The sequence below is a fragment of the Xyrauchen texanus genome, chromosome 3, assembly GCF_025860055.1.
Source record: "Xyrauchen texanus isolate HMW12.3.18 chromosome 3, RBS_HiC_50CHRs, whole genome shotgun sequence".
NCBI lineage: Eukaryota > Metazoa > Chordata > Actinopteri > Cypriniformes > Catostomidae > Xyrauchen > Xyrauchen texanus.
The window spans coordinates 25769741-25795276 of NC_068278.1; the positions used below are offsets into that span (position 1 = coordinate 25769741).

The 25536-nt window shown below is 42.4% G+C and overlaps 1 protein-coding gene across 2 annotated transcripts in view; it reads right to left on the reverse strand.

Annotated features, from left to right (window-relative positions):
• Positions 1-25536, reverse strand: part of LOC127629034 (transmembrane protein 8B-like) — a 226650-nt gene that overhangs the window by 91233 nt on the left and 109881 nt on the right. For both annotated transcript variants that reach the window (XM_052106051.1, XM_052106059.1), the window contains 2 exons: positions 19525-19658; positions 658-926 (listed from right to left, as the gene is read on the reverse strand). In XM_052106051.1, the coding sequence (XP_051962011.1) occupies positions 658-926; positions 19525-19658 (403 nt within the window). The remainder of the gene's footprint in view (positions 1-657; positions 927-19524; positions 19659-25536) is intronic.

Sequence of the window (25536 nt, forward strand, 5' to 3'; positions counted from 1 at the left end):
TAAATTACTGTGAAACAGAAAGAAAGAGATGAGGATGCAGAGTGATTGAGGACAGGGTGATCAGGCACTTTATGTCAGTATTTTTGGAGGTTCACATGGTTTAAGCCTTTGAAATGCTTTGAAATATAGCAAAGCACAACGTAAAAATAATTCTTAATTTTTCTTAAGGTGAAGTGTGTAATTATTTTTTATGTTGAAATACAACAATGTGGCTCTGTAGTGCTATCAAAACATTGCTGTTTGCTTGAGCGTCCTGACCAGCCTGATATAGCAGCACTGATTCAACCAATGGAGTGGTGGTGGTGTAGTGGCTAAAGCACAGGGCTGTTAATCAGAAGGTCGCTGGTTCGAACCCCATGGCCACCACCATTGTGTCCTTGAGCAAGGCACTTAACTCCAGGTTGCTCCGGGGGGATTGTCCCTGTAATAATTGCACTGTAAGTCACTTTGGATAAAAGCGTCTGCCAAATGCATAAATGTAAATGTAACCAATGGCATGAGTTTGGGGTGGAACTATCTGTCCAATGAAAGACAGGGGGAGTGTCCGTTCATTATTTTTTTTTAAATATTCAATATTCTAGCAATTCTGTTTAGTGGTGCTTGTGGTGCAAAAATTACACACTTCACCTTTTAAAACAGTTAATTTTAGTGACGTACCTTTAACCTGAATGCCTATGCGAAAGTAGACATCTGCGCTGCTGAGATAACGTTCCACCAAAATAAAGTACCACTGCTCCCAGGATGGTAGTGGAACCTCCAGTTCACAGGGGACGTTCTCTCTGCAGTCCATAGCACTGGAGTTATGCACCGGCGGAGCCCTTGACCGGATCTTCAGCAGAACTGGACAGTTCTCCCCACTTCTGTTTTTTGTATTGCAGTCCACCAGCTGTACCTTCACCCGAGAGATGTAGTTTGGGATGAACACTCTGCAAGAGAAATGGAGAGAAAATGTGTCTGAAAGCTGCACTGACTATAGTGGACATTCTATCACTTATACTCATAGAATGCATACATTTTAGGATTTCATGTGAAGTGAGCACTATATGGACATGTGACCACCTCTGTAATAAGAATCCCTAATTAGTTGCTATGAATATACGTGTTCACTTAGTGAATAAATGTAAATTTAGTAAATGCTAATGTCACAATCCAACCACCTGTCCACTTGACCCTATACCCTCCAACCTTCTGCAAGATGCCTCTCCATCAATCTTACCCACACTCACACATATTATCAATGCATCTCTCACAACTGGAAAATTTCCCAATACATTCATGCAGGCTTGAGTAACCCCACTGCTTAATAAAACAGCACATAACTCCACAGATGTCGACAACTACAGGCCGTCCTCTCTCTTACCCTTCCTATCTAAAACTCTTGTGAGGGTTGATTTTAACCAGTTGTCTGCTTTACTCTCACAGAACAACCTAGTCAACAGACATCAGTCTAGCTTCAAAAAAGGACACTCAACAGATACTGCCCTCTTGTCAGTAGCTGAAACCCTGCGACTGGAGAGAGCTAACTCCAAATCATCCGTCCTCATCCTCCTTGACTTGTCTGCTGCATTCTACACAGTGAACCACAAGATTCTCCAGTCCAACCTCTCTGACCCTGGCATCACAGGAACTGCACTTGGATGGTTTGTGTCATATCTCACTGGCAGATCGTTCAAGGTCTCCTGGAGAGGAGAGGTTTCCAAGACACACCAGCTGACACTGAGGTTCCTAAAGGATCAGTGCTTCTCAATGTACACAACATCACTTGGACCAGTCATTGAGGCACATGGCTTTTCCTACCACTGCTACGCAAATGATATGCAGCTTTACCTGTCTTTCCAGCCTGATGACCCTACTGTCTCCACTCATATCTCTGCCTTCCTCTCTGACATTTCAGCCTGGATGAAGGAATGACACCTTCAGCTCAACCTTGCCATGACAGAACTCCTTGTGATCCCAGCCAACCCATCTGTTGACAACAACCTCACTATTCATCTTGGTTCAACTACACTAACAACAACCAGAACAGCCCAGGACCAGGGAGTGGTGGCAGGTGACCAGCTTAATTTCACTGCACACATCTCATCTACCCACCTCTTTGGACCCATTGCAGTTTGCCTACCACAACAACCACTCCACTGATGATGCCATTGCATCTACAATACACACTGCTCTCTCCCATCTGGAAAAAAGGAACACATATGTGAGAATGCTGTTTGTAGACTACAGTTCAGCATTCAACACCATAGTGCCCTCCAAGCTTGATGAGAAACTCCGGGCTCTGGGCTTAAACAGCTCGCTGTGCAGCTGGATCCTGGACTTCCTGTCAGGCAGATGTCAGGTGGTTAGAATGGGCAGCTACAGCTCCTCATCACTGACCCTCAACACTGGAGCCCCTCAGGGCTGTGTTCTCAGCCCACTCCTGTATTCACTGTACACACATGACTGTGTGGCAACACATAGCTCCAATACTATCATTAAGTTTCCTGACGATACGACGGTGGTAGGTCTGATCACTGACAATGATGAAAGAGCCTACAGAGAGGAGGTGCACACTCTGACACGCTGGTGTCAGGAGCACAACCTCTCCCTCAACGTCAGTAAAACCAAGGAGCTTGTAGTGGACTTCAGGAAGAAAGACGGAGAACACAGCCCCATCACCATTAATGGAGCACCGGTAGAGAGTGTCAGCAGTTTCAAGTTCCTCGGTGTCCATATTACTGAGGAACTCACATGGTCAGTCCACACTGAGGCCGTTGTGAAGAAGGCTCACCAGCGCCTCTTCTTCCTGAGATGGCTGAGGAAGTTTGGAATGAACCACCACATCCTCACAGGGTTCTACACTAGTACTGTAGAGAGCATCCTGACTGGCTGCATCACCGCCTGGTACGGCAATAGCATCACCCACAACTGCAAATCCCTGCAAAGGGTGGTGCGAACTGCCAGAAATATCATCGGAGGTGAGCTTCCCTCCCTCCAGGACATATACACAAGGCGGTGTGTGAAAAAAAGCTCGGAGGATCATCAGAGACTCCAGCCACCCGAGTCATGGTCTGTTCTCACTGCTACCATCAGGCAGGCAGTATCGCAGCATCAGGACCCGCACCAGCCGACTACATGATAGCTTCTTCCCCCAAGCAGTCAGACTGTTGAACACTTGATCTATCAGGATCAATAATTACCACTGCACTTTATTCATCTATAATCTCACACTGGACTGTCAACATATTCTCCTCAATACAACTACTTATATATATTTCATATACTCTTTACTTATTGTATATTGTGTATTCTATATTTTGTGTATTATCTACTGTACATTGTATATAATTATTGTGTTGTGTAAGTATGTGTACATTTGATATGTAAATTGTGTTGTGCAAGTATGTTGTTTACTGTAATTGGTATATGTCTCGTCACTGTCATGACTGCTATGTTGCTCAGAACTTCACACAAGAATTTTACCTACTGTTGCACTTGTGTACATGGTAGTGTGACAATAAAGTGATTTGATTTTGTTTTGATTTGATCTCATCTACCACCTGGTCTTGCATGTTCACACTCACAACATCAGGAAAAACAGACCTTTCCTGTATGAATATGCTATAGAGCTCCCAGTCCAAGATCTTTCATTTAAAAACTGGACTAGCGTAATGCTCTGCTGGCTGACCTTCCAGCTAACACAATTAGCTACTGCTGATGGTCCAGAATGCAGCAGCACGTCTGGTCTTAAATCAGCCACATTTTGTCACACCACTCTTGATTTCACTCCATTGGCTACCTGCAGCTGTCCACATCAAATTCAAGGTGTTAACTCTGGCTTTCAGGACAGCCAATGAACCTCACTCTCTTACTTCTGTTCCTTTCTTCAGGTCTATGCTCCAACTCGCTCCCTGCAGTCTATGAACGAGTGACGCCTGGTGGTCCCATCACAAAGAGGCTCAAAGTCTATTTCACAATCGTTCACTTTCTCTACTCTGCTGTGGTGGATTGAACTTCCAACCTCTACACAATCTGCTGTTACCTTCTCAACATTCAAGAACCAGCTGAAAACACATCTGTTCCGCAAGCACTTAACCAACCCACACTCATTTCTCTTACTACTGCACTTAACCTGCACTTAATGTACCAAAAAGAAAAATCATTGTCTGTCTCCTTCTTCTGTGCTTGCATCTTTACTACTCCAGCCACTATGAGAACTTGGCAGTCCTATACTGCAGTTGTTGTTAAACTTTGCATGACAAATTGCTAGCTGTGTGTCTCATTTGTAAGTCACTTTGGATAAAAGTTTCTGATAAATGACTAAATGTAAAGGCAACCTGCCAATTAAAGAATAATAACTTACCTACAGTACACCTTAAAATGGAGTTAAACGAAGTGGAATACAGAACATAATCTCATATTCTATTTAAATGGTTTAGCTATAAAAGTAAATGGGCACAAGTCACTGCCTAAGAGTGTGATTATGAGTTACAGAGAATGTACTGAGAATGAGCCAATTTATCTAATAATATATATTACTAGGTTTATTGGAAAGGCAAAGCAATTTTTGAAGTGGAATGTGTTTTGTACTCTCAGGAAACATGTATGAGTAATGCAATAGCATGATATGGCCATGTCTTAATTTTCTAAATTAATAAAGTCTAATGAGAAAGAAAATGTAAGTTGCACTTTAAAAAAATAAAAATAAAACCGCATATCTTCATTCTGGGCCATGATGCAATTGACTTTGTTTCATATTTTGTTCTGGTTTTACAATTAACAATATGAATAGTACAGCAAATGCCTAATAAAACAGAACACAATTTACTGAATGTCACTGAAAAGAATGCTTCAGAAAAAAAATGTTGCTTGAAACATAAATGCTGTCTATGAAATTTGCCCTGAAATTGGGAAAATCATTTAATGCAACTTTAATTGATGCATCAATTTTTCCAATTTTATGCACCACTGTTTTTTTTTTTTTTTTTTTGGTTTGCCAAATTCTGAATAATACAAATTATTTAGGAAACTTCAATTAATTGTCTCATTGTCTCAAAGATCTTTTAATGTTAATATTTACATTTTACCTGTGTGCGTATGTCTTTTATTAAATATAAGATCATTCTAAACCATTTAATTAAACTTAAGAAGAGCCTGTTTTCACTAAAATGGATACTTCCCTGAAAAAAAATGCATAATTTACTCACCTTCATGCTGTTTCAAACCTCTATGACTTTAAAGGAACTTAAAAAGAGATGTTAGGCAGAATGTTAGCCTCAGTCAATGTCAGTGTCAGAGATTAACTTTTATATTATAGGGCAATATTTGCCCCTTGGATTTGATTTTTGGGGGCATTTTTTACCTTTTATAGGGGCTTTTTTTATATTTAATATTTTAAAACACATCTGTCTCAACTGTTTGTCAAATACATTATTTAGAATTTATTTAAGAATTTACCTCTTACCTTAAGAATTAAATCGACATCAATTAATATTTTAGTTATACATTTTAATACAACATTAAGAACTATATCAGAAAAAACTGAACAATTCATTACAATTGCATTATTGTATTTTTGGGTGCATTTAATTGCCATTTGGGTCAATTGTGCCCCAAGCCCCCGAAAATGTCTGATCTGGTCACAGTTCACTTTTTTTGTATGTACTGTAAAAAAGATGCAATGCAAGTGAATGGTTACTGATACTAACATACTACCTAACATCTCCTTTTGTGTTTCACAGAAAAAAGAGAAAGTCTAACAGGTGAACGTCATCAACATGGGAAGAAAATTATGATACATTTGTAATTTTGGGTAAACTATGCATTTAAAATAAATCTTGGTAACACTTTACAAGGTACCACTTTACAAAAAGGTTCCATTTGTTAACATTAGTTAACAACATTAGTTAGCGTGAACTAACAATGAACAATACTTTTACAGCATTTACTAATCTTGGTAAATGTAAGTTTCAACATATAGTAATTAATAGCTTTTTTAAATCAAAAGTTAACATTAGTTAATGCAATATAGACAAACATTAATTAACAATGAACATTTGTATTTTTATTAACTACCATTAACAAAGATTAATAAATGCTGTAAAAAATATTGTTCATTGTATGTTCATGAAACCTAATTCATTAAAGATTGTTAAAGAATGGAACCTTATTGAAAAGTGTTACAGAAATCTTGAACATCTTACAAAAAAACAATCCATTGTCCATCTGAAATGTTCAATGCAAATTAGGTTATAATTCTCTATTTGAACTTAAAAGGCACTGTGAAGATGAAAGGTATATAGCACAATCTGGAGTATTCCACCTTGCTGGTTAACAATATGTCTTCTCAAGGGAATATGTATCCTTGTTGTGATGTAGATGAGGGTAGAGCTCTCATCGACTCAAGAGGACTTCTGATGGTGCAACAAGCAATCTTAATAGTGCCCAGTGTCCAAGGTCTTTTCTGTATAAACTCTTTAAAAAATGCATTGCAGTACCTCTCCCTCCTCCTCAATTTTCCCTTTTTTCATTTAGAAAGACTTTAATTGATAATTGAGAGCAGAGATTTAATATCTGGAACTAATGAGAGTAGAAGCCTAAAATGAAGGGAAGCTTCCGCGGATGTGCATGGAATAGTAAAGTGATAGGTGCAGAAAAAAAGAGACAGAAGATGAGAGATATTGTTAGTGTGTGCACTTGTGTATCTGATAATGGCAACACTTTATAATAACAGTACATGGATAATCATGAATTAATAGTTACCCGTACTTCCGCATCAATTATTGATGCATTAAGGAATGGACTAATCAGGACCTAATGAAGAGCTAAAATTAACTACAACATGAGTCATAACGGTCACCTTAATCACATGTTAGTACATGTTTGATATTAAATGCAATAATTAACATTAGGAAATAAACTAAATCAAACAGGCTTTATAAGAAAGAATGTGAAGTAATTCAACCTTGAATTAAATGTGCAAAATATATTACACCGCAAAGCAATTCCGCAAATACCTCGAAACGAGCATAAAAATATTAAGCTCAAAATATTAAACCCCATCCCCTCGTGTGGGAGAGAGACAGCAGGCGTTCATGGCAGAGTTTTAATTCCCTTTGAAGTCTGTGTGAATATTAATTCCCTACCACATGCTTCTAGAGTTGGTGTTGTTGAACTGTCCTTCAATCTTGTACCTGTACTGGCGTTTGGCTGCTCTGTTAGTTTTGCGAGCATCGCTATTAATCCACGGTTTCTGTTTAGGGTAGATCAGTATTGTTTTGTTCAGCACCACATCATCAGCACTTCCTAATGAAACATGTTACGGTATCAGCATAGACCTCGATGACATCATAAGAGGTTGAACAGAACATCTCCCAGTCCACGTGATCAGTCATGTAGTGTAGAATTTGATTGGTCTGACAAGCACTGGATCGTTCTGAGGGCAGGTGCTTCCTGTTTGAGTTTCTGCCAGTAAGCGGGAAGAAGGAGAATGGAAGAGTGGTCCGTTTGGTGGCCAAATGGTGGCCAAATGGTGGGTGGAGGAGGAATTTGTAGCCATCCCAGAAGGGAGAGTAGCAATTGTCCAAACCCCATCCCCTCGTGTATTGAAACTGTTAGGAATTCCTTGTCTTGTTTCACTGTTGCCCTCTGTCTGCCATTTTTGTCACCTTTGCATTCCATAGTTTTCACTTTTGTCCCTTGTTTAGCTCCACTGTCTCACTTGTCATTGTTTAGAACTACACTTCCCAGAATCCACCTGCCATCATCACTGCCATTTTGTTCATTGTTTTCACCTGTGTCTCATTCTGTCATCACTCACTGTGTATTTAAGCCCTGCTTTTTGTTCACTCCTTGTCGTTCGTTGAATGTTGTTAGCCTGGTGTGTGTTCCCTGCCTGTGTTTTCTAGTTTTATGTTTATTTCCCCATTGAGGGTTTTCCTTTGTTTTTTCTTGCTTGTTTATTTAATAAAGTGTAACTGCGTTTAGATCCGCATCTCCTCGTCTGCCTTGCTGCTCAATCGTGACAGAAACTGATGTGTTGGTAGTATTTCAGTGCTATTGACTTGAAGTTGGCTTTGTTAATGTCCCCGGTCACAATGAATACGGCATCAGGGTGTGCATTTCCTGCTTGCATTGGTTGGAGCTTGCAGCCCAGCCGTAATAGGCACCATATTGTAGCTACTCCTTTTTTTGAATTTCCCAGCTAAGCTGGGATCAGAGCACAGGGTCAGCCCTGATACGGCGCCCCTGGAGCAGATGGGGTCATGCTCAAGTCATGACATGATGACAATGCATTAACAAGTCATCAGTTGATAATAGTTCATGAGTAGTTAACAAAGAGTTAATGATGTGCCCCACAAAGTAAAGTCATGACATGATGCATTAACAAATCATCAGTTGATGGTAGTTCATGAGTAGTTAACAATGAGTTAATAATGATGTGCCCCACCAAGTAAAGTCATGACATGATGCATTTACAAATCATCAGTTGATGGTAGTTTATGAGTGGTTAACTATTAGTTAATAATGATGCACCCCGCTAAGTAATGTCATGATATGATGATGCATTAGCAAATCATCAGTTGATGATAGTTCATGAGTCGTTAACAATGACTTAATTATAATGTGCACCACCAAGTAAAGTCATGACATGATGATGCATTATCAAATCATCAGTTGATGGTAGTTCATGAGTAGTTAACAATGAGTTAATAATGATGTGCCCCACCTAGTAAATAATGAGGGTGGATCATGGATTAATGGGTAGTTAATTAGTTTGTTATGATACACATGCACTAAGGTAAACCAGTCAATTTTAAACCAGTGAAATAAAGACCAAGATTTTTTAAAGATCTGCTTATTTGAAAATACAAATTCACCAGCATATATGACATTCAAAACACAACATTTAAAGAGAAAAACACCTTTAATGTGAAGAAAAAACAATACTGAATGTCATGCTTTAAATGAATTAAATCTCTTTTGAAACATATATAGGCTCAAAAGAAAATGTCTCAGTTACTGTTTTGACCTCCGTTCCCTGATGGAGGGAACAAGACATATAAGGAGCTGAAATGCATCCACTGATTCAGGTTTTGTTCTGAGGAGCTGAGACAAAGTCCCAGATATTTCAGCAGGTAGTATAGCGTTGTGGCAAGAGGGACACAAAGTCTCATTACGGAGGTTACAATAGTAAACGATGACGTTCCCCATCTGTCACTCACTCAACATTGTGTTGATGTAGTTACTCTAGGGGTCCCAATAGAAAAATAGCACAACAGCTGAACCAGGTTAAATGAACTGCCGATGCAGGTGCAAGCAAGCTACTGCGTGCGGAATAGCAGGTGCATCAGTCTGCACGTAACTATCCCCAATGCCCCACAAGACGTCGTGTAGTTGATGGGGGCGATGTAACTAGCATGGGAGCAGGACCATCCAGCCGCGGTCTTTTCTCTCTTTGTTTTATCTGAGTATTCCATTTTGCTGGGGCCATCTAATTCTATAATGCACATCGGGGAAGGCATTTTTTCCCTTTCCTATTCTTTCTGACCCCGTGGAGACCACATCCTGCCTGGAGGGGAGGTAACATATGGCAATACAACACGTGAACTCCAGCCGCACATGGAAGTGGCGAGGTGGTAGGTCCGGTCTCAAAGGGGAGGAGCTCTACAGACACAGCAACCGGGGCAGAGAGATTTCTGCCCAAGGGAGATGCGGGTGTGCCAACAGGGTGAACGTAACATGGAAAAATACATCACAGGGGGTTATGGGAGTAACCGGCACCTATGGAGTGGCATATTAGTACCCATATCGGTTCAGGCTGCAAATTCCTCAGCCGAATTCGCGAGCCACAGGGCTTGGGAGGAAGGACATCCAGGGTTCACGGTTCGTGAACTCACATGGGAGATGAAGCACATGTCTTCACCTCATGGAGGAGAAAGACGCTATATGCAAGCGATACATCCGGCCAGTTGTTCCATATTACCAAACTTACCGGTTCGTACCTGACAAAATACAGGACAAAACTGGCTCAACTGGGTCTGTGCAAGTAGGCATACTGGGGGGAACGCTGCATTCGGCACCCCAGCCCAGCTTGGAGGCATCTGTGGTGACCACAATGAATCTGGACACTTGCTGTAGGGGGAGTCCTGCCCGCAGAAACACAAGGTCTGTCCAAGGGACAAATTAATGGTGGTAGACTGGCGTGATAGCCACGCGATGTGTGCCGCGGTGCCATGCCCATCACGAGACTCGAGTCTGAAGCCAGTGCTTAAGCGGTCTCATATGCATCAACCAGAGCGCCGTGACCGCCACCAAAGATGTCATATGCCCCAGGAGCACAGGAGCACAGGAGCCTCTGAAAGTGTTTCAGTGGAATCGATGTCATCTACTTGAATTACTTCAGGCAGTTCAGCACTGATTGTGTGCGCTCACTTGTGAGGCATGCTATCATCATATCAGAGTCTAACTCCATGCAGAGAAAAGAGATGCTCTGAACCGGGGTGAGCTTGCACTTTTCTCAGTTGACCCAAAGCCCTAGATGGACCTGCGACCTGGGCGCCTGGTGAACTGAATTGTGTAGCCGAGTCAGATGGTCGTGCTCAGCTACCGCAATGGGTTGGAAAGCGGTAGCCATGCGTCCAAGCTCCGGGCGAGGGGCACTCAGGAGAGACAATCACGTCTGACATACCTGGGGGTGGGGCATCATGGAGGGGGAGCAGGAAATGCCACGTCGAGGAGCCTTGCTTCATCCTGAGGTGGCTGTGCTGAAGGGAACCTCAAAGCACTTACCTTGTTCGCAGGGCCCTGGCTGCAAGTGTTTGGTGTCCGGTTGCCATGATAACAGCAGTCGTAAACACCGATTCTGTGACCCAAGGAGTGAGAAATCCACTCTTTTATTGAAAATGTGGGTACCACAGCCCGTTCGGGGTGCGCGAACACAAAACAAAAGTAAACATAGGATTTACCTCCTGGCCTTCCACCGGGGGACAGAGTGGTCTGGGTACCAGCTCCATGGTAGCAGCGGACATCTCCCTCCCTGGGTCGTCTGAATCGGGGTGGTAAGGAGCCTTCAGGGTCCTTGCATCAGGTCGTGAGGCGGGGGTGTCAGCTTCCTGCAGGGGGCTCTACACTGGGGCCAAAAACTGGGCTAGGGCTGTGGTGGAGCAGCCTGGGCTTTCGCAGCCACAGTGGGACACCATTGGTGAGCAGACGGGGTACAGGATCTTGAGCTGTGTTGGGGAAAGATGTGCTGTATCGCCTCTGTCTGCTTCTTCACCGCCGAGAAATGCTAGACAAACTCCTTGACGGTGTCGCCAAATAGGCCGATCTGGGAGATGGGAGCATTGAGAAAGCAAACCTTGTCGGTGTCCCTCATTTCGACCAGATTCAGCCACAGGTGGTGCTCCTGGACCACCAAGGTGGACATCGCCTGCCCGAGTGCTCAAGCTGTGACCTGCATCGCCCAGAGGGTGAGGGCGGTCGCAGAGTGCAGCTCCTGTATCAAATTGGGATCAGGACTACCCACATGCAGCTCTTTCAGTGCATTGGCCTTTTCTCAAAGATGTGTTTGGGGCTCCCAAGAGCAACCCCAAGTGTCACTACATGGACACAAAGTCGAGTGAGTGACAGAAGGGGAACACAAGCATACCTGTTAAGACACTCAAGACACGTTTAAATTATTTGTAAGGTGTGTTTCGTCTCTCTCAATATCTCCAGATGTCAAATCAGAAATATGGTAAAATATGCTAATGTTAGCACTTAGCCTAAAATGTTCAATTAAAATAACAAAATGAATTCAAATACTCCAAATAACATTAAACAATTGATATTGATATTATGAACAGTCTGACTTCAATTCTTAAATCAGTCCATCAAAACAACATTTAAATATGTTAGCATTACCATAGGAAATAGTGGCAAGTAGCCAGCCAACACCCGGAGCGCACCGCTTATAAGTGCCCCATGAGAAACAAACTCTCCACCTACTGTAGTTCCGGGCAGAAATGCAGCAAACTATCTGCACTAGAGTGAAGATCACACAATAAATTATTGCATTTTTACATGCACAAATGTCCACAGAAAAAGTAACAAAACAAATTACTTTTAATAACGACTGATGATGATGATGATCCAACCATTAATTTTTAATGTTATTTTTGAGGACTGATTAAACTCACAAAGTTACTAATTTATTTTAAGAATGTGAAATGTCAGAATACTAGTAAAGAAAATTATTTATTTCAGCTTTTAATACTTTTATCACATTCCCAGTGGGTCAGAAGTTTACACACAATTCTTTAACTTGGTCAAACATTTTGGGTAGCCTTCAACAAGCTTCTCACAATAAGTTGCTGGAATTTTGGCACATTTTTTGGTCAGAAAAAAAGTCAGGTTTGTAGGCCACCTTGCTCGCACACGCCTTTTCAGTTCACAAAATTTATATTGGATTGAGGTCAGGGCTTTGTGATTGCCCCTCCAATACAAATTTACTTTGTTGTCCTTAAGCCATTTTGCCACAGCTTTGGAGCTACGCTTGGGGTCATTGTGTATTTGGAAGACCCATTTGCGACCGAGCTTTAACTTCATGGCTTATGTCTTGAGATGTTGCTTCAATAAATCCACATAATTTTCATTCCTAATGATCCCATCTATTTTGTGAAGTGCACCAGTCCCTCCTGCAGCAAAGCACCCCGACAACATGATGCTGCCACCCCCATGCTTCATGGCTGGGTTGGTGTTCTTCAGCTTGCAAGCCTCACCCTTTTTCCGCCAAACATAATGATGGTCATTATGGCCAAAAAGTTCAAATTTTGTTTAATCAGACCAGAGGAACCAAAATGTAAGATCTTTGTCCCCATGTACACTTGCAAACTTTAGTCTGGCTTTTATATATGGCGGTTTTGCAGCGTTTGCTTCTTTCATACTGATCAGCCTTTCAGGTTATGTCAATATAGGACTGAATTTACTGTGGATATAGATTATTGTCTACCTGTTTCCTCCAGCATCTTCACAAGGTCCTTTGCTGTTGTTCTGGGATTGATTTGCACTTTTTGCTCCAAATTATGTTCATCTCTAGATGACAGAAAGCATCTTTTCCTGAGCGGTATGATGGTGTGTTCCCATGGTGTTTATACTTGCATATTGTTTGTACAAATGAATGTGGTACCTTTAGGCATTTGGAAATTGCTCCTAAAGATGAACCAGACTTGTAGTGGTCAACAATATTTTTTCTGAGGTCTTGGCTGATTTATTTTGATTTTCCCATAATGTCAAACAAAGAGGTACTGAGTTTGAAGGTAGGCCTTAAAATGCACCCACAAGTACCTCCAATTCAGTACACCTCAGAAACGTCTCGGGTTACAGGTGTAACCCTTGTTCCCTGAAAAAGGCGGAACGAGATGTTGCGCTGCTAAGCGCTACGGGGAACAGCTTTCGCTGTGAACCGAGCTGAATAATGTGTGGAACACGTCAATGGACATTGACCGGAATTTATAGCCTCGGCTGATGTAATCATTAGATGCACCTGAGGCCAGGCTATAAATGGATACGTCACCAGGTGTCGTCAGATACTTCTTTTTGAAGAGCAGTCCTGGGACGTCCCAGTGCGGCAAAGCAGCGCAACATCTCGTTCCGCCTTTTTCAGGGAACAAGGGTTACACCTGTAAAACAAAAGGCTTCACTACGATGTTGCGCTGCTAAGCGCTACGGGGAATGCAATACCCATGCCGCCGCACTTGGGGCTGTCCGGACCCCTACGGTTGTGCAGTGTACTCACAAAAACGCGAGAGGTCTCAGACATGAGCTTGAGATGTCGACTCAAGGGCATAAGAGCCCGGAGTAGCATAAACATCTAAACCATTAATTTTTTGATGAATGTGTGCGGAGAGGACCAGTCTGCCGCATCACAAACCTGTTCAGGCATGAGCTGAGATGTCGACTCAAGGGCATAAGAGCCCAGAGTAGCAAAGCATCTAACCCATAAAGTTTGATGAATGTGTGCGAAGAGAACCCTATCGCAACACAAACTTGTCATAAAAACTGATGAATGTGAGCGGAGAGGACCAGCCTGCCGCATCACAAACTTGTTCAGGCATGAGCTGAGATGTCGACTCAAGGGCATAAGAGCCCAGAGTAGCAAAGCATCTAACCCATAAAGTTCGATGGATGTGTGCGAAGAGAACCCTATCGCAACACAAATTTGTCATAAAAACTGATGAATGTGAGCGGAGAGGACCAGCCTGCCGCATCACAAACTTGTTTAGGCATGGGCTGAGATGTCGACTCAAGGACATAAGAGTCCGGAGTAGCAAAGCATCTAAACCATAAAATGTGATTAGTGTGTGCGGAGAGTGCCAACCTGCCACACCACAAACTTGTTCGGTGTCAGTTCAAGGGCGTAAGAGCCAAGAGTGGCAAGAACATCCAAACTATAACAGTTTAATGAATGTGCGCGGAGAGGACCAACCTGCCGCACCACAAACTTGCTGCAGAGGGAGACCTCTAGCCAAGGCTTTAGAGGAGGAGAGCCCTCTGGAAGAGTGCACCCTAAAACCTACTGGCTGAAGCTTGAACGCGCCTCGTGAGGCCCGGGCAGTAAGGTCCCTCACCCAAAGTGACAACCCGGTCACGGCTTCAAAGTGAAGAACTGCTGCCCTGACTTTACGCCACTAGCAAATGCGGTGGACATAATTCTGAAGGGCACAGACTGGACAAAGTCTGAGTAGTCTTTAGCTGCTCGGCATTACAAACGGCAGGGAGCAGAAGGCTTAGAGAATGACTGGCCAAGGGTCGAGAAAGGCACCTTGGGCAGGTAGTCAGGGTGAGGGTGCAAAGAATGCTCTTGGTCCTACCTGGGGCAACTCAAAACAGGCTGGCAAAAGAGACAGAGCCTGTAGGTACCCAAGTCTCCTTAGAGACATAATTGCCATATGAAAAACCATCTTGAGAGTCAGAAGTCTACCAAACGCTGACTCTAGAGGTTTTAAAAAGGGGGGTCTTACCCTATGAAGAGGTCCTAGCAAGGATGCCTCTTAGAGGGCACCCCGCCCACCAAGGCGTGGCAAGCCGAAGTGGGAGCCACATAGAACCTGGCAGTGGCGAGGCAAGTGCCCGCTGACAGTTCTTTCCACAGAAAATCCAGAACTGAAGCAAACTGGCAGTTAGCTGGTTCTGTAATTTGAACTTATTAGAAGGAAACGCATGCAGGAGCATTTGTGCCATGTATGCGCCACCACGATCAGCACCCCCGAGGGTGCTGGGTGACTCGGGGAGAAGTAGAGGAGACATTGCGCTATCAACAGAGGCGAAGAGGTCCTCTTCTGCCCTGTAAAATCTACCCAGATCAGTTCCAAGGGAGGGAGCCCTAGCACTTGAAATGGTCTCGATAACTTCAGGAGAAAGCCCTGTGAACCTCAGTTGGTACCCTACAGGGGCCAAGCATGAAAGGTTTCACAATTCGGGCCGGGGATGAATATGTCCCCGAGCCTGAGAAAGAAGGTCCTACCTGTTCGAGATCAGCCCAAGGCGGGCCGTCGAGGAGAGATATTAACTCCGAGAACCATATCCTGTTCAGCCAGCGCTAGCCATTAATAGGAGGCAAGACCCTTGCTGGTGAACATTGCTAAGACTCCCCGGAGCAGAGAAACCGGGGAAAGAAACGCACACAGACGCATTCTGGGTCATGTATGTGTCTTAACGTCCAGACCCAAGGGGGCTGGGTGATTTCAGGGAGAAGTAGAGGAGACATTGCGCTATTCATAGAGGCAAAGAGGTCCTCTTCTGCCCTAAGATCTCACCCAAACTTGTTCCAAGTGGAAAAATCCCGGCATTTAAAAAGGTCTCGATAACCTCAGGAGAGAGCCCTGTGTCCCTCAGTTGGTACCCTTAGGGGCCAAACATGAAAGATTCCACAATTTGGGGCAGGGATGAAATATTGCCCTGTGCCTGAGACAGAAGATCCTTCCTGTTTGGCATCGCCAAATGCGAGCCGTCGAGGGAAGAGATTAGCTCCGAGAACCAAGCCCTGTTAGGCCAGCGCGGTGCTATCAGTAAGAGGCAAAAACCCTTGCTGGCGAACTCTGGGCAACTACTACCTTAGGGTGGAGTTCTTAACTCCCCGTTGGTATTTTCTGTCTGGACCATAAATCTGTTCCCATATTACGGGCATCCAGGGATATAACTGACCTGAGTGACAGGAGCTTGCCCTGGGCCCTAAGGAGAACCCAACGTGTCAGAAATACAGCTGACAAGAATGTGGGTCTCCTTGATGATTTATGTAAGAGGCTACCGCTGCATTGTCCACCCGCACCAAGACATGGCAGCCTCAGGAGGAGGTATTTCAGGGCCAGAAATACAGCCATCAACCCGAGACAGTGACTGTGACAACCGAGCTGACGACCCTCCTATCCGCTTAAGCTGGGCTGACCACTTAAGGCCGCTACCCGCCCATCAGGGAGGCGTCTGTCATTAGCAGCCTGCGACAACAAGACGCACCTAGAGTGGGACCCAAGGCAGAAAACCGGGGTCTGAACCACATAGAAAGGGAACGAAGCCTGAGGCGCGTAACCCTATTTAGCCTAGGGGTTTTGGCCCTTGGAAGAATCCCCTGGCTTTTGGCCACAACAAAAACGGTCTCATGAGCAGAAGGTCCAGAGGGATCACTGTGGATGCATTCGCCCTGAGACCTGGAAATCATTGATACTGATAACAGTGCAACCTTGACCTAGCCTGACTTTGCTCAGGGTGATCTAAATGGACTCAATCCTAGTGGGAGACAGTTGTGCCTGCATTGAGATTGAACTCCATACGATGTCCCGATAGACAGTGTTCTGAGTGGGAGAGAGGACGCTTTTCTTGGCGTTGAGCCTCAACCCCAGAGAAACAGATGAGCTAAGACGATGCCCCTGTGCTGAACTGCCAGTTCCTGGAACTGCGCTAGGATCAGACAGTCGTCTACATAATTCATAATGCAGATGCCCCGGAGTCGCAAGGAGCCAGCGCTACATCATGCATTGTGAATGTGCGGGTAAAAATGGCTAGGCTGAGTGAAAGAACCTGACCCTGGAAGACTTCGCCCCGAAGTGAACCTCAGGAACTTTCCATGTTGTGGCAGAACTTCTAAATGAAGTATAGAAGTGCGTCATAAGATCGATGGTGACCAGCCAAACGAGTTGTAGGGCTTGAGACACGACCGTCTTGACAGGCATCATCTTGGACTTGAACACCCACGGGTAGTTCAAGCTTTAAGATCTAAGCCAGACGCCACCCCTCACCCTCCATGGGTAACGGAAGTATTTAGTGTAATAACCTAACTCTCTCTCTGGAAGGGGAACACATACCGTGGCCCCTTTAACCAGGAGAATGAGTTTTTGTTTTTACAAAAAAGAAATCCGGTTTACGGTAGTGAGAACACGCGTTGAAACACGGAAAACGGCGAGTGAATTAAATCCTGACGCCCTTATAAGACCCACAAAAGAATATATCCGGCAGGAGTTTCCACGCTGCCAGGATCTCTGAGATGGGTATTATATTTTAACACTTCCTGTTGAGGGGTTGTCGGGTGCTTCACATCCTGAATAAGATGCAGGAACAGCGAAAACACCCAATTTTGGTGGAAGTCTCTGCAACCCGAAACACCAAGAGGTGGCGGGAATGGGGGCTTCGAGGGGTACCGGGAGGGGTGAAGTGAAACACGCGCCCCGTCCCGAGGGGAGCTACCCCCTAATCTAGGTGCAAGACCGTCAGGGTTTTCACTTGGGTCTTGCTTCGGGGCTGGCGAGGGCGGCGAGACTGTCCCCAATCCCTGAGAGGAGGAGCACGACTCGCCACGCTTTGTTTTTGAGCCTCCCTTCAGTCAGGACCGAGGCGGGTCTGCGGCTTGCTCGTCAAGCGCAGAACCCACACTCAGGTCACCCAGGGGGTCAGCCTGGTACGCCTGTAAAACAGCATAGTGTGCAGAGCAGCACCAGCCTGACCTGCTGCTTGATAAGCCCTTCCCACTAAAGTGGAGGTTGTCCTACAAGGATTTGAGGGGAGAGAGGTCTACTTAAGTGACGATGCCGAGCCCGGCGAGAGATAGCCCGCAAGCGTGTCTTCGACCGGCGGCATCACTGAATACCGCCGTGCCTCAGCACCCACGACAGTCGAATATAATGACGTCGAGGGTATGTGAACACGGGAAGAAAATATATATATATATATATATATATATATATATATATATATATATATTTTTATTTTTTTTTTTTTTTTTAAGGGGTTCTCCATGAGCGAAAAAGCTCTTAATGGAGGTTTATCAAAGAAGGGAAGGAACCCATGAGGCATTCCCTTTCTTAGACTGGAAGATAAAATCTATCCCCTAATTTGGAGCATTTGGGGGTCTCTTTTTCGCGTGGCCAGACCAATCTGGCAACCGCACGAGTAACAACATCGAGCAATTCCTCCGTAGATTTTTTATCGTGGACGGAAAGCTCGGAGGCGAGAAGAGAATAGCGATCCACCTCATGATCCGAGAAGCGTCGAGATCATGTGAAGAAACAGCTGGGTTTGGGGAGAGAGTGAGAGAAAGGGATCAACCCGTCTCTTGCTCCTCAGCCAAAACCATGCAAGAGCCCCACGAACGATCTTCTTTTCGAGAGTGCTGACTCCCGGAAGCAAGCGAGGCGAGCACGATGCACTCTGCCTGTTAAAGCAAATCGCAGTGCTCGCACCCGCCCTGCTGCAACACGAGAGCAGCGTGCTCCCAAACAAACAACAAAAACTGATGTGTGTCGTCTTCAGCTATAGAGCGAGAAGAGGGAACACGCACCGTTTATGACTTTCAGTCATTCTCTCTTTTTAGAAATATATATATATAATATTTTCTAAACAGAAGAGAAAAGAGAACAAAGAACAAAGTTCACTGCACACTGTTTAACTGATTCTAACTCCCAACAGACGAAAGAAAGTTTTGACAGGGTGTGTGAAACACACAGAAACAGAATCGCTCTGAAAAAGGAGTTTCTGACGACACCTGGTGACGTATCCATTTATAGCCTGGCCTCAGGTGCATCTAATGATTACATCAGCCGAGGCTATAAATTCCGGTCAATGTCCATTGACGTGTTCCACACATTATTCAGCTCGGCTCACAGCGCAAGCTGTTCCCCCGTAGCGCTTAGCAGCGCAACATCGTAGTGAAGCCTTTTGTAAAGGGAACTAATTGGCTAATTGTCTAAAGGCTTGAAATCATTTTCTGGAATTTTCCTAGCTGCTTAAAGGCACAGCTAACTTCTGACCCACTGGAATTGTGATATAGTCAATTAAAAGTAAAAAATAAAAACAATCTGTGAGTAAACATTTGTTGGAAAAATTACATAATTAGTCATGCACAAAGTAGATGTCCTAAACAACTTGCCAAAACTACAGTTTGCTCATATTAAATCTGTGGAGTGGTTAAATAATGTGTATTAATGACTTCAACCTAAGTGTATGTAAACTTATGACTTTAACTGTAAATTAGAACTTTGTGCCACTCTATTTCGACTTAAGAAAATGGCAACTCACTTGTAGAGTACAGATCTATTGTGAAGTGGAATCATCTGATCAATGAAGTATCCAGGATACAGCACTGAAATCCCAATGAGCCTCTGAACAATGAGCTGAGGTTGAAAGAGGTACTGGCATTCTTCGTGAAGGCCCTTAATAAAAAAAAAAGGGAGAAAAAAGCAGGAAAGAGAGATTAGTTACATGCACTTCTCCTTAGCCTAAATCTTCTCCTTAGAGAAATTGTCATTGCATTTGCATCACCTTTGATCGATGTAAAGTTGTCTTGTGAAACACTAGCTTGGATCACCCATGTCACATATCTAAGTTAGCATTTTAAAATCCACATAAAGAGGCATGCATTGCGATTTATTTTTTATTATTAATTATTATTTAATGTGAAATCTTTGCAGATTTTTATCAAAAGGATCAATAATGTGTGTATTGTTACTGATATTTCAAAATGAGGATTTGCTGAATGGAAGCAACTTGTACACTATTTGTTTATAAATAAATCATACTGAAATGCATAGATACATAAGACTTTTGAGGTATTACATTGCAGTCATGTCCGCTACATTAAACTCAGAGCTTTGAAAATATATGGAGATATTTTTTTCTTGTGATCTCTTCAGATGGAGAGAAATTGTCATTGCATTTGCACCACCTTTGATCGTTGTCATGTTGTCTTGTCATATTGCTTATGCCCAACTGCACAACAACTCCCACCAGACATTGTAAAAAAAGAGCAAACACTAGCTTGGATCACCCATGTCACATATATAAGTTAGCATTTTAAAAACCACATAAAGAGATGTGCATATTACCCAGTGGTGGACAGTAACAAAGTATTTTTACTTCATTACTGTACTTAAGTACATTTTCAAGTATATGTACTTTTACTGAGTATTTTTATATTGGGAAACATTTACTCCACTACATTCTAAAACAAAATATCATACTTTTTACTCTACTACATTATAGAAATATATGTTACTCATTATATGTTCAAATGGAAAAACTTTTTTATAAAATAAAATAATGAAGAACGGCGCCAGATAGTAAGCCAGTCAGTGCATAGCGCAGCTTTCAACTGGCTGATTCGCCTTGAACGCTTCTGTTATGTAGCGTACCTACCTGGCAGTCCTCAGTTTACTTCCAAAATGGCAACAGTTCAGCAGCACCCTTGGCCTTATTTAAAAGATTTATTTGAGCTACTTGAAATAAAAAACTAGTGTTGTCTTTAAATGTCTCCTCTCCCTGCCCAGTCTTCATACGATTTCAGCTTTCAAGAATTTGCCATCAAATTTGAGGAAACACATCGAGGTAAGGCCATTTTTCACATTTTAAACCTAGTAATCAGCTAGATATATAACCTGTTTGCTTCTAGCTTGTAGACATAGACATAGTTTAAGTATTTGGTCATTTTAAGGAAGTTTGTATATACTGTATGTGCTTAATCATAATATTTGTGATTAATTATATGTAACTGAAAGGTCTTTGATATTTGGTAAATGTTACAATAATCTCTCAGTGTGTATCAGGGGTGAACATCAAAACAAGCAAAACTCAAAACAAGGCCTCGTTTCCCAATAAAGTTCTAAGCGGTTAAGAGCATTTTCTATGAGCGACATTATGAATGTTCTTTTTTTTTTTGGTGTGTTTACCAAAACGGCACTTAACATGAATGTGAGAGCATACCCTTTAGTGCTCCTTAATAGAGTTGTTGTCCATAAACGTGAAGTGCTGAAATTTGATTGTATAGTGCTGTTTGTCATTGTAACTTTATTATATTTGTGCGTACATTACATTAATGTCTGCTAAAGGAAACTCAGAGATTTGAATATATTTAAATATAATTTTATATTTGATTCAAATTTTATAACTTTATATAATCCATATCTTTATAATATTATAAAATCCATGACTTGTTAATGTTCTTCATGTCATGACTTTACTTGGTGGGGCACATCAGTATAAACTCATTATTAACTTCTCATAAACTTTCATAACTACATTACATTTTTGTTTGCTACAATAAACTCAGAGCTTTGAAATTTCTTAAATATAATTTTATATATAATTACAATTATATAGCTGATTTATATGTATGTATTTATGCAGTCAGCTATACATTTTTTTAAGTATTACATAAGACTGACCACAAGAGAAGGACATTTTTGGGTTCGTGGGATGACCGAACTCACTTTTCCACCATAAATTAATTGTTATCCAAACACATAAGTTTTATCACAGAGGAGCCATGCAAATTTTGTTTCATAGACATCACTCTGAGAAACAACGACCATCCAAATAGGGCATTGTAAGTGCAGTACAGTTTGTCACTGTGCAGTACAACATCATTGAACCATACAAAACTGCACTTTTACAACATAGTCTGTAGTAATACTGCAATCAGAGTGCAGTTTAACTGCAGTTTATTTTTTAAAGGGAACAACAGACTGTTGGAGTGCAAGGACAAGAGGCTTCCTTGGGGTTACTGCCCACTGGCTTGATCCCAACACTCTGGAGAGGGTCTCTATAGCACTACTGTGCAAACAGCTGATAGGCTCCCATACCTTTGATGTTTTGGCTTCTGTGGTGAATGAGATGCATTCAGAATATGACATCAGAGACAAGATTGTACGAACAACTACTGACAATGGCTCAAATTTTGTCAAGGCCTTTAACATGTATGGAGAGCAAGATGAGATAGACAACTCAGAAGCTAAAATGATGAAATCCATGATGGGTTGAGTGATGAGGAAGAGGATGCAGATGGTGTGGAGGTGGAGTTTCTTCTTTTTCTTACAAAATTATTCTTACAAAAGCTGTGCCGATCAACATTCTCATAGTGTCAAGCACTATGGCCATTCTTCTACAGCTGCAGAGGTGATAGAAGAAATATGCAAAATACAGCTAATTTGTCCAAATACAACAAGATGGAACTCTCTGTTTCTAGCTGTTGAGAGAATTCTTCAAATGATTAAAGAGCAGGGTGAAGGGGCCATCAGTCTGCACTTCACTCAAACTTCCCATGTAAGTGCCCTGTTTTGCATTCTAAATGGTATAGTAAAAGTATTTATTTATTTATTTATAAACAAATATTTTTAATCAATTAAAAAGGGTTTACTTTTTTCAACAAGTGCTGTGGAGTAAGCCTTCCTGGATCAGTATTACAGGACCATGATCCCAGTCGCCCAAGCATTTAACATTCTTCAGTCTGAAATGGATGTACATATGAGATGGCTATTGCCTGCTCTCAGCATCATCATCACCAAGCTCGAACAAATCCGTCTGTCTTCTAAGTCAGGCTTGTGCACCATATAGAATTGAAGTGAGAATTAAATTCTAATTAGAATTCCTGATTTTAGTAGCAAACAGGAAGCAGAATTGTAATTGTAATTCAAATTTGATTCCAAGTCAAATTAAATTAGAATGCATGTGCTGTATACACAATGGATATTTCCAGAAACATTAAATATTAAACCAATGTTTGAAATTCAAGTATATGAACTTTACTCTTTAAGAACGAAAGTCGCGACCGCAACCCTGTCCAGTGGCGCTGTAGGCTTTGTCTGTCTACAGCTTTAGCGGTCAGTGACGACGTCATCCTACATGCCTTGGAGGGGAGCACCGGGCGATCCCGCCGGCAAAACCAAGCCCACTGTCATCCCCAAATCGCCTCCATCACCAGCTGGGTCATCCTCAATCCCATGGGAAGAAGGAGCGATGCGGGGGGCGGCTGGAGTGACGTTCCTCTTTAAGAAGGAGAGCCGCGACCGAAACGTTGCCATGGTAAGGTTCTTGCAGTGAGAACACGAACTATCCACAAATGCGCCTCAGTTTGATCGCTGCCCAGAAACACGAGGCAGCGTCTGTGAACGTCAGGAGTGGAGAGAAATCGACCGCATCCAGGAACTACACAGGGGCGGAAGGGCATCTTGAAAAGGACATTCAACGCCAGCTGTGTATTGCTCTTTTAGAGAAAATAAACTCTTTTTTAGAAAATACGCTCTTTTAGCAGCGCTGTCGAAGTGCCCAGGGGCAAAGCTGCACTGCTGTGCAGAGAAGGAGAAAGCCGCTGATATGCGCCATAGATCCAACAGCATAAGGTCTGCAGAGGTGAGTGGAACAGTAAGTGATCTCTGCTCGCTGATCGCACAACCGCACGGCTCTGAAGAAGAATCTGAATGAACAGAGGCATTATTCCCTCCCTTTATACATATGTCTGGCGGAGGGACATGCAAATTCTGTCTGCCAAATTGTATTTAGCCTAAGTTCAGACGTAACCGAGGCCTTCAAAAAGTCCCCTAGTGTCCCTTCACTCGACACAACGTCGAAGTGAGTAACAGACGGGGAACTTCCTTTTAAGCGGCTCTTCAGCATGAAACCGTTCTAACAGTGCAGTTTTCAGGGTGTGTAACCCGGTGTCAAATTTCTATGCATTCAATATATATAGGATATTAAAATGAATAAATGTCTATTTTTCCAGCCTGTTGTATTAATATTTATTTATCTCCCCTTATTTATTGTAGATACAGTTCCAGTATATTGTTATTTACACGGGGCAAATATACTGTTTATCAAATCTACTTTTATTACATATCATATTTTAATGGGGATAACATTTATTACAGCTGACAGTTACTAGCAGAGGCGGAAATTGCGGGGGTGGGGGGTGGGGGGTCAGGACCCTAAAATATCATTAAAATATATGTATTGTAAATAATATAATGATATATTCTTAAAATAATTGTTTAAGAAATAAAATAATACAAATGCAAACGGGGCAACAACAAAAAAAAAACCTTGGTGTCCCCTTCAAAAATTGAATTGTTATGTTTATTGTCCCCCCCAACATTTTGATGAAATTTTCGCCCCTGGTTACTAGAGCAAACAAGGTTTGAACATCAACCATAACAAGATCAAATTGAATTTCACAGATTTTTAACAATTCTGTGTACAAATTTGAAGTCTGTTTATTGGATCAATACAGGTAAAACGTCATATTATGTGACTACGCATTACTTTACGGAGAGCTTACAACCTACTAGAGAAGTCTTGCCTTAAGAACAGGTGGTGCAAACAAATTAAGCACTGAATTAATTATAAACTAACTAGTAGTTACTAGCAATTAGTGTGAACTTGATGTCCCAATTTACGTGAGACCTAAAACACAGCTGGTGCAACAGTAACCAGATGAGTTGTATAGATTTGCAGACATATTTTCATGGCAAAATTGAATGTTGAGGTGTAGAAAGGGGAGGTGGAGGAATAAAAGAGGGAGAGGAGGTGTAAGAATTCCTATTGAGGAGCTGTTGCTATTTATCATGTGGCACTCTGGCAAATTACAATGCAGCATTTCATCATGGAACCCCTGGCTTCTCTCGCACAGGTATCCCTGGCCTAAAACACATTCATCATTTTTGAATGGTGCAGTATAACCCCTCCTCCTCTTCACTTGTCCTGCCTTTTTAGTTGTCTACACATAAAACAGTGGTTCTCAACTGGTTTAGCTTCAAGATGCAGATTTTGCATTAGACAATTTGGGCCCCAACACATTAGGAAAATTATTTATACAAAGGCAAAATGTCTTTAAAATCAAACATTGAAATGTATTCATATTACCATAAATCACATAGGATATCACATGATATAGAAATGAAGTATTTTTAAGTCTATGTAAGGCACATTTTAATTACCACAGAAGCGCAAGTGCTTTACATGTGGATTTCTAAGTGATGCGAATCCAGAATGCTGCTTCACAGTTGCTGCAGGAAAGTGGATGACTACAGTCTACCGGCAGATTAATACTGCGGAGGATGACATTTTAAGAGATGTATTTCCCATTTCAATGAATATGCAACCTATGAGGGAACTAGTTCTTTCAATTAGTCAAGATCCCACTTAGATTATGGGAAACGTTAATGTGAACATTTCCTGGTGCTATTTTAGTGCATTTCTATCATTATACTGTGAAAGGCTTTGTTTGAAAAATGCATATAAACCATTATTGTTAAATATTGTTTT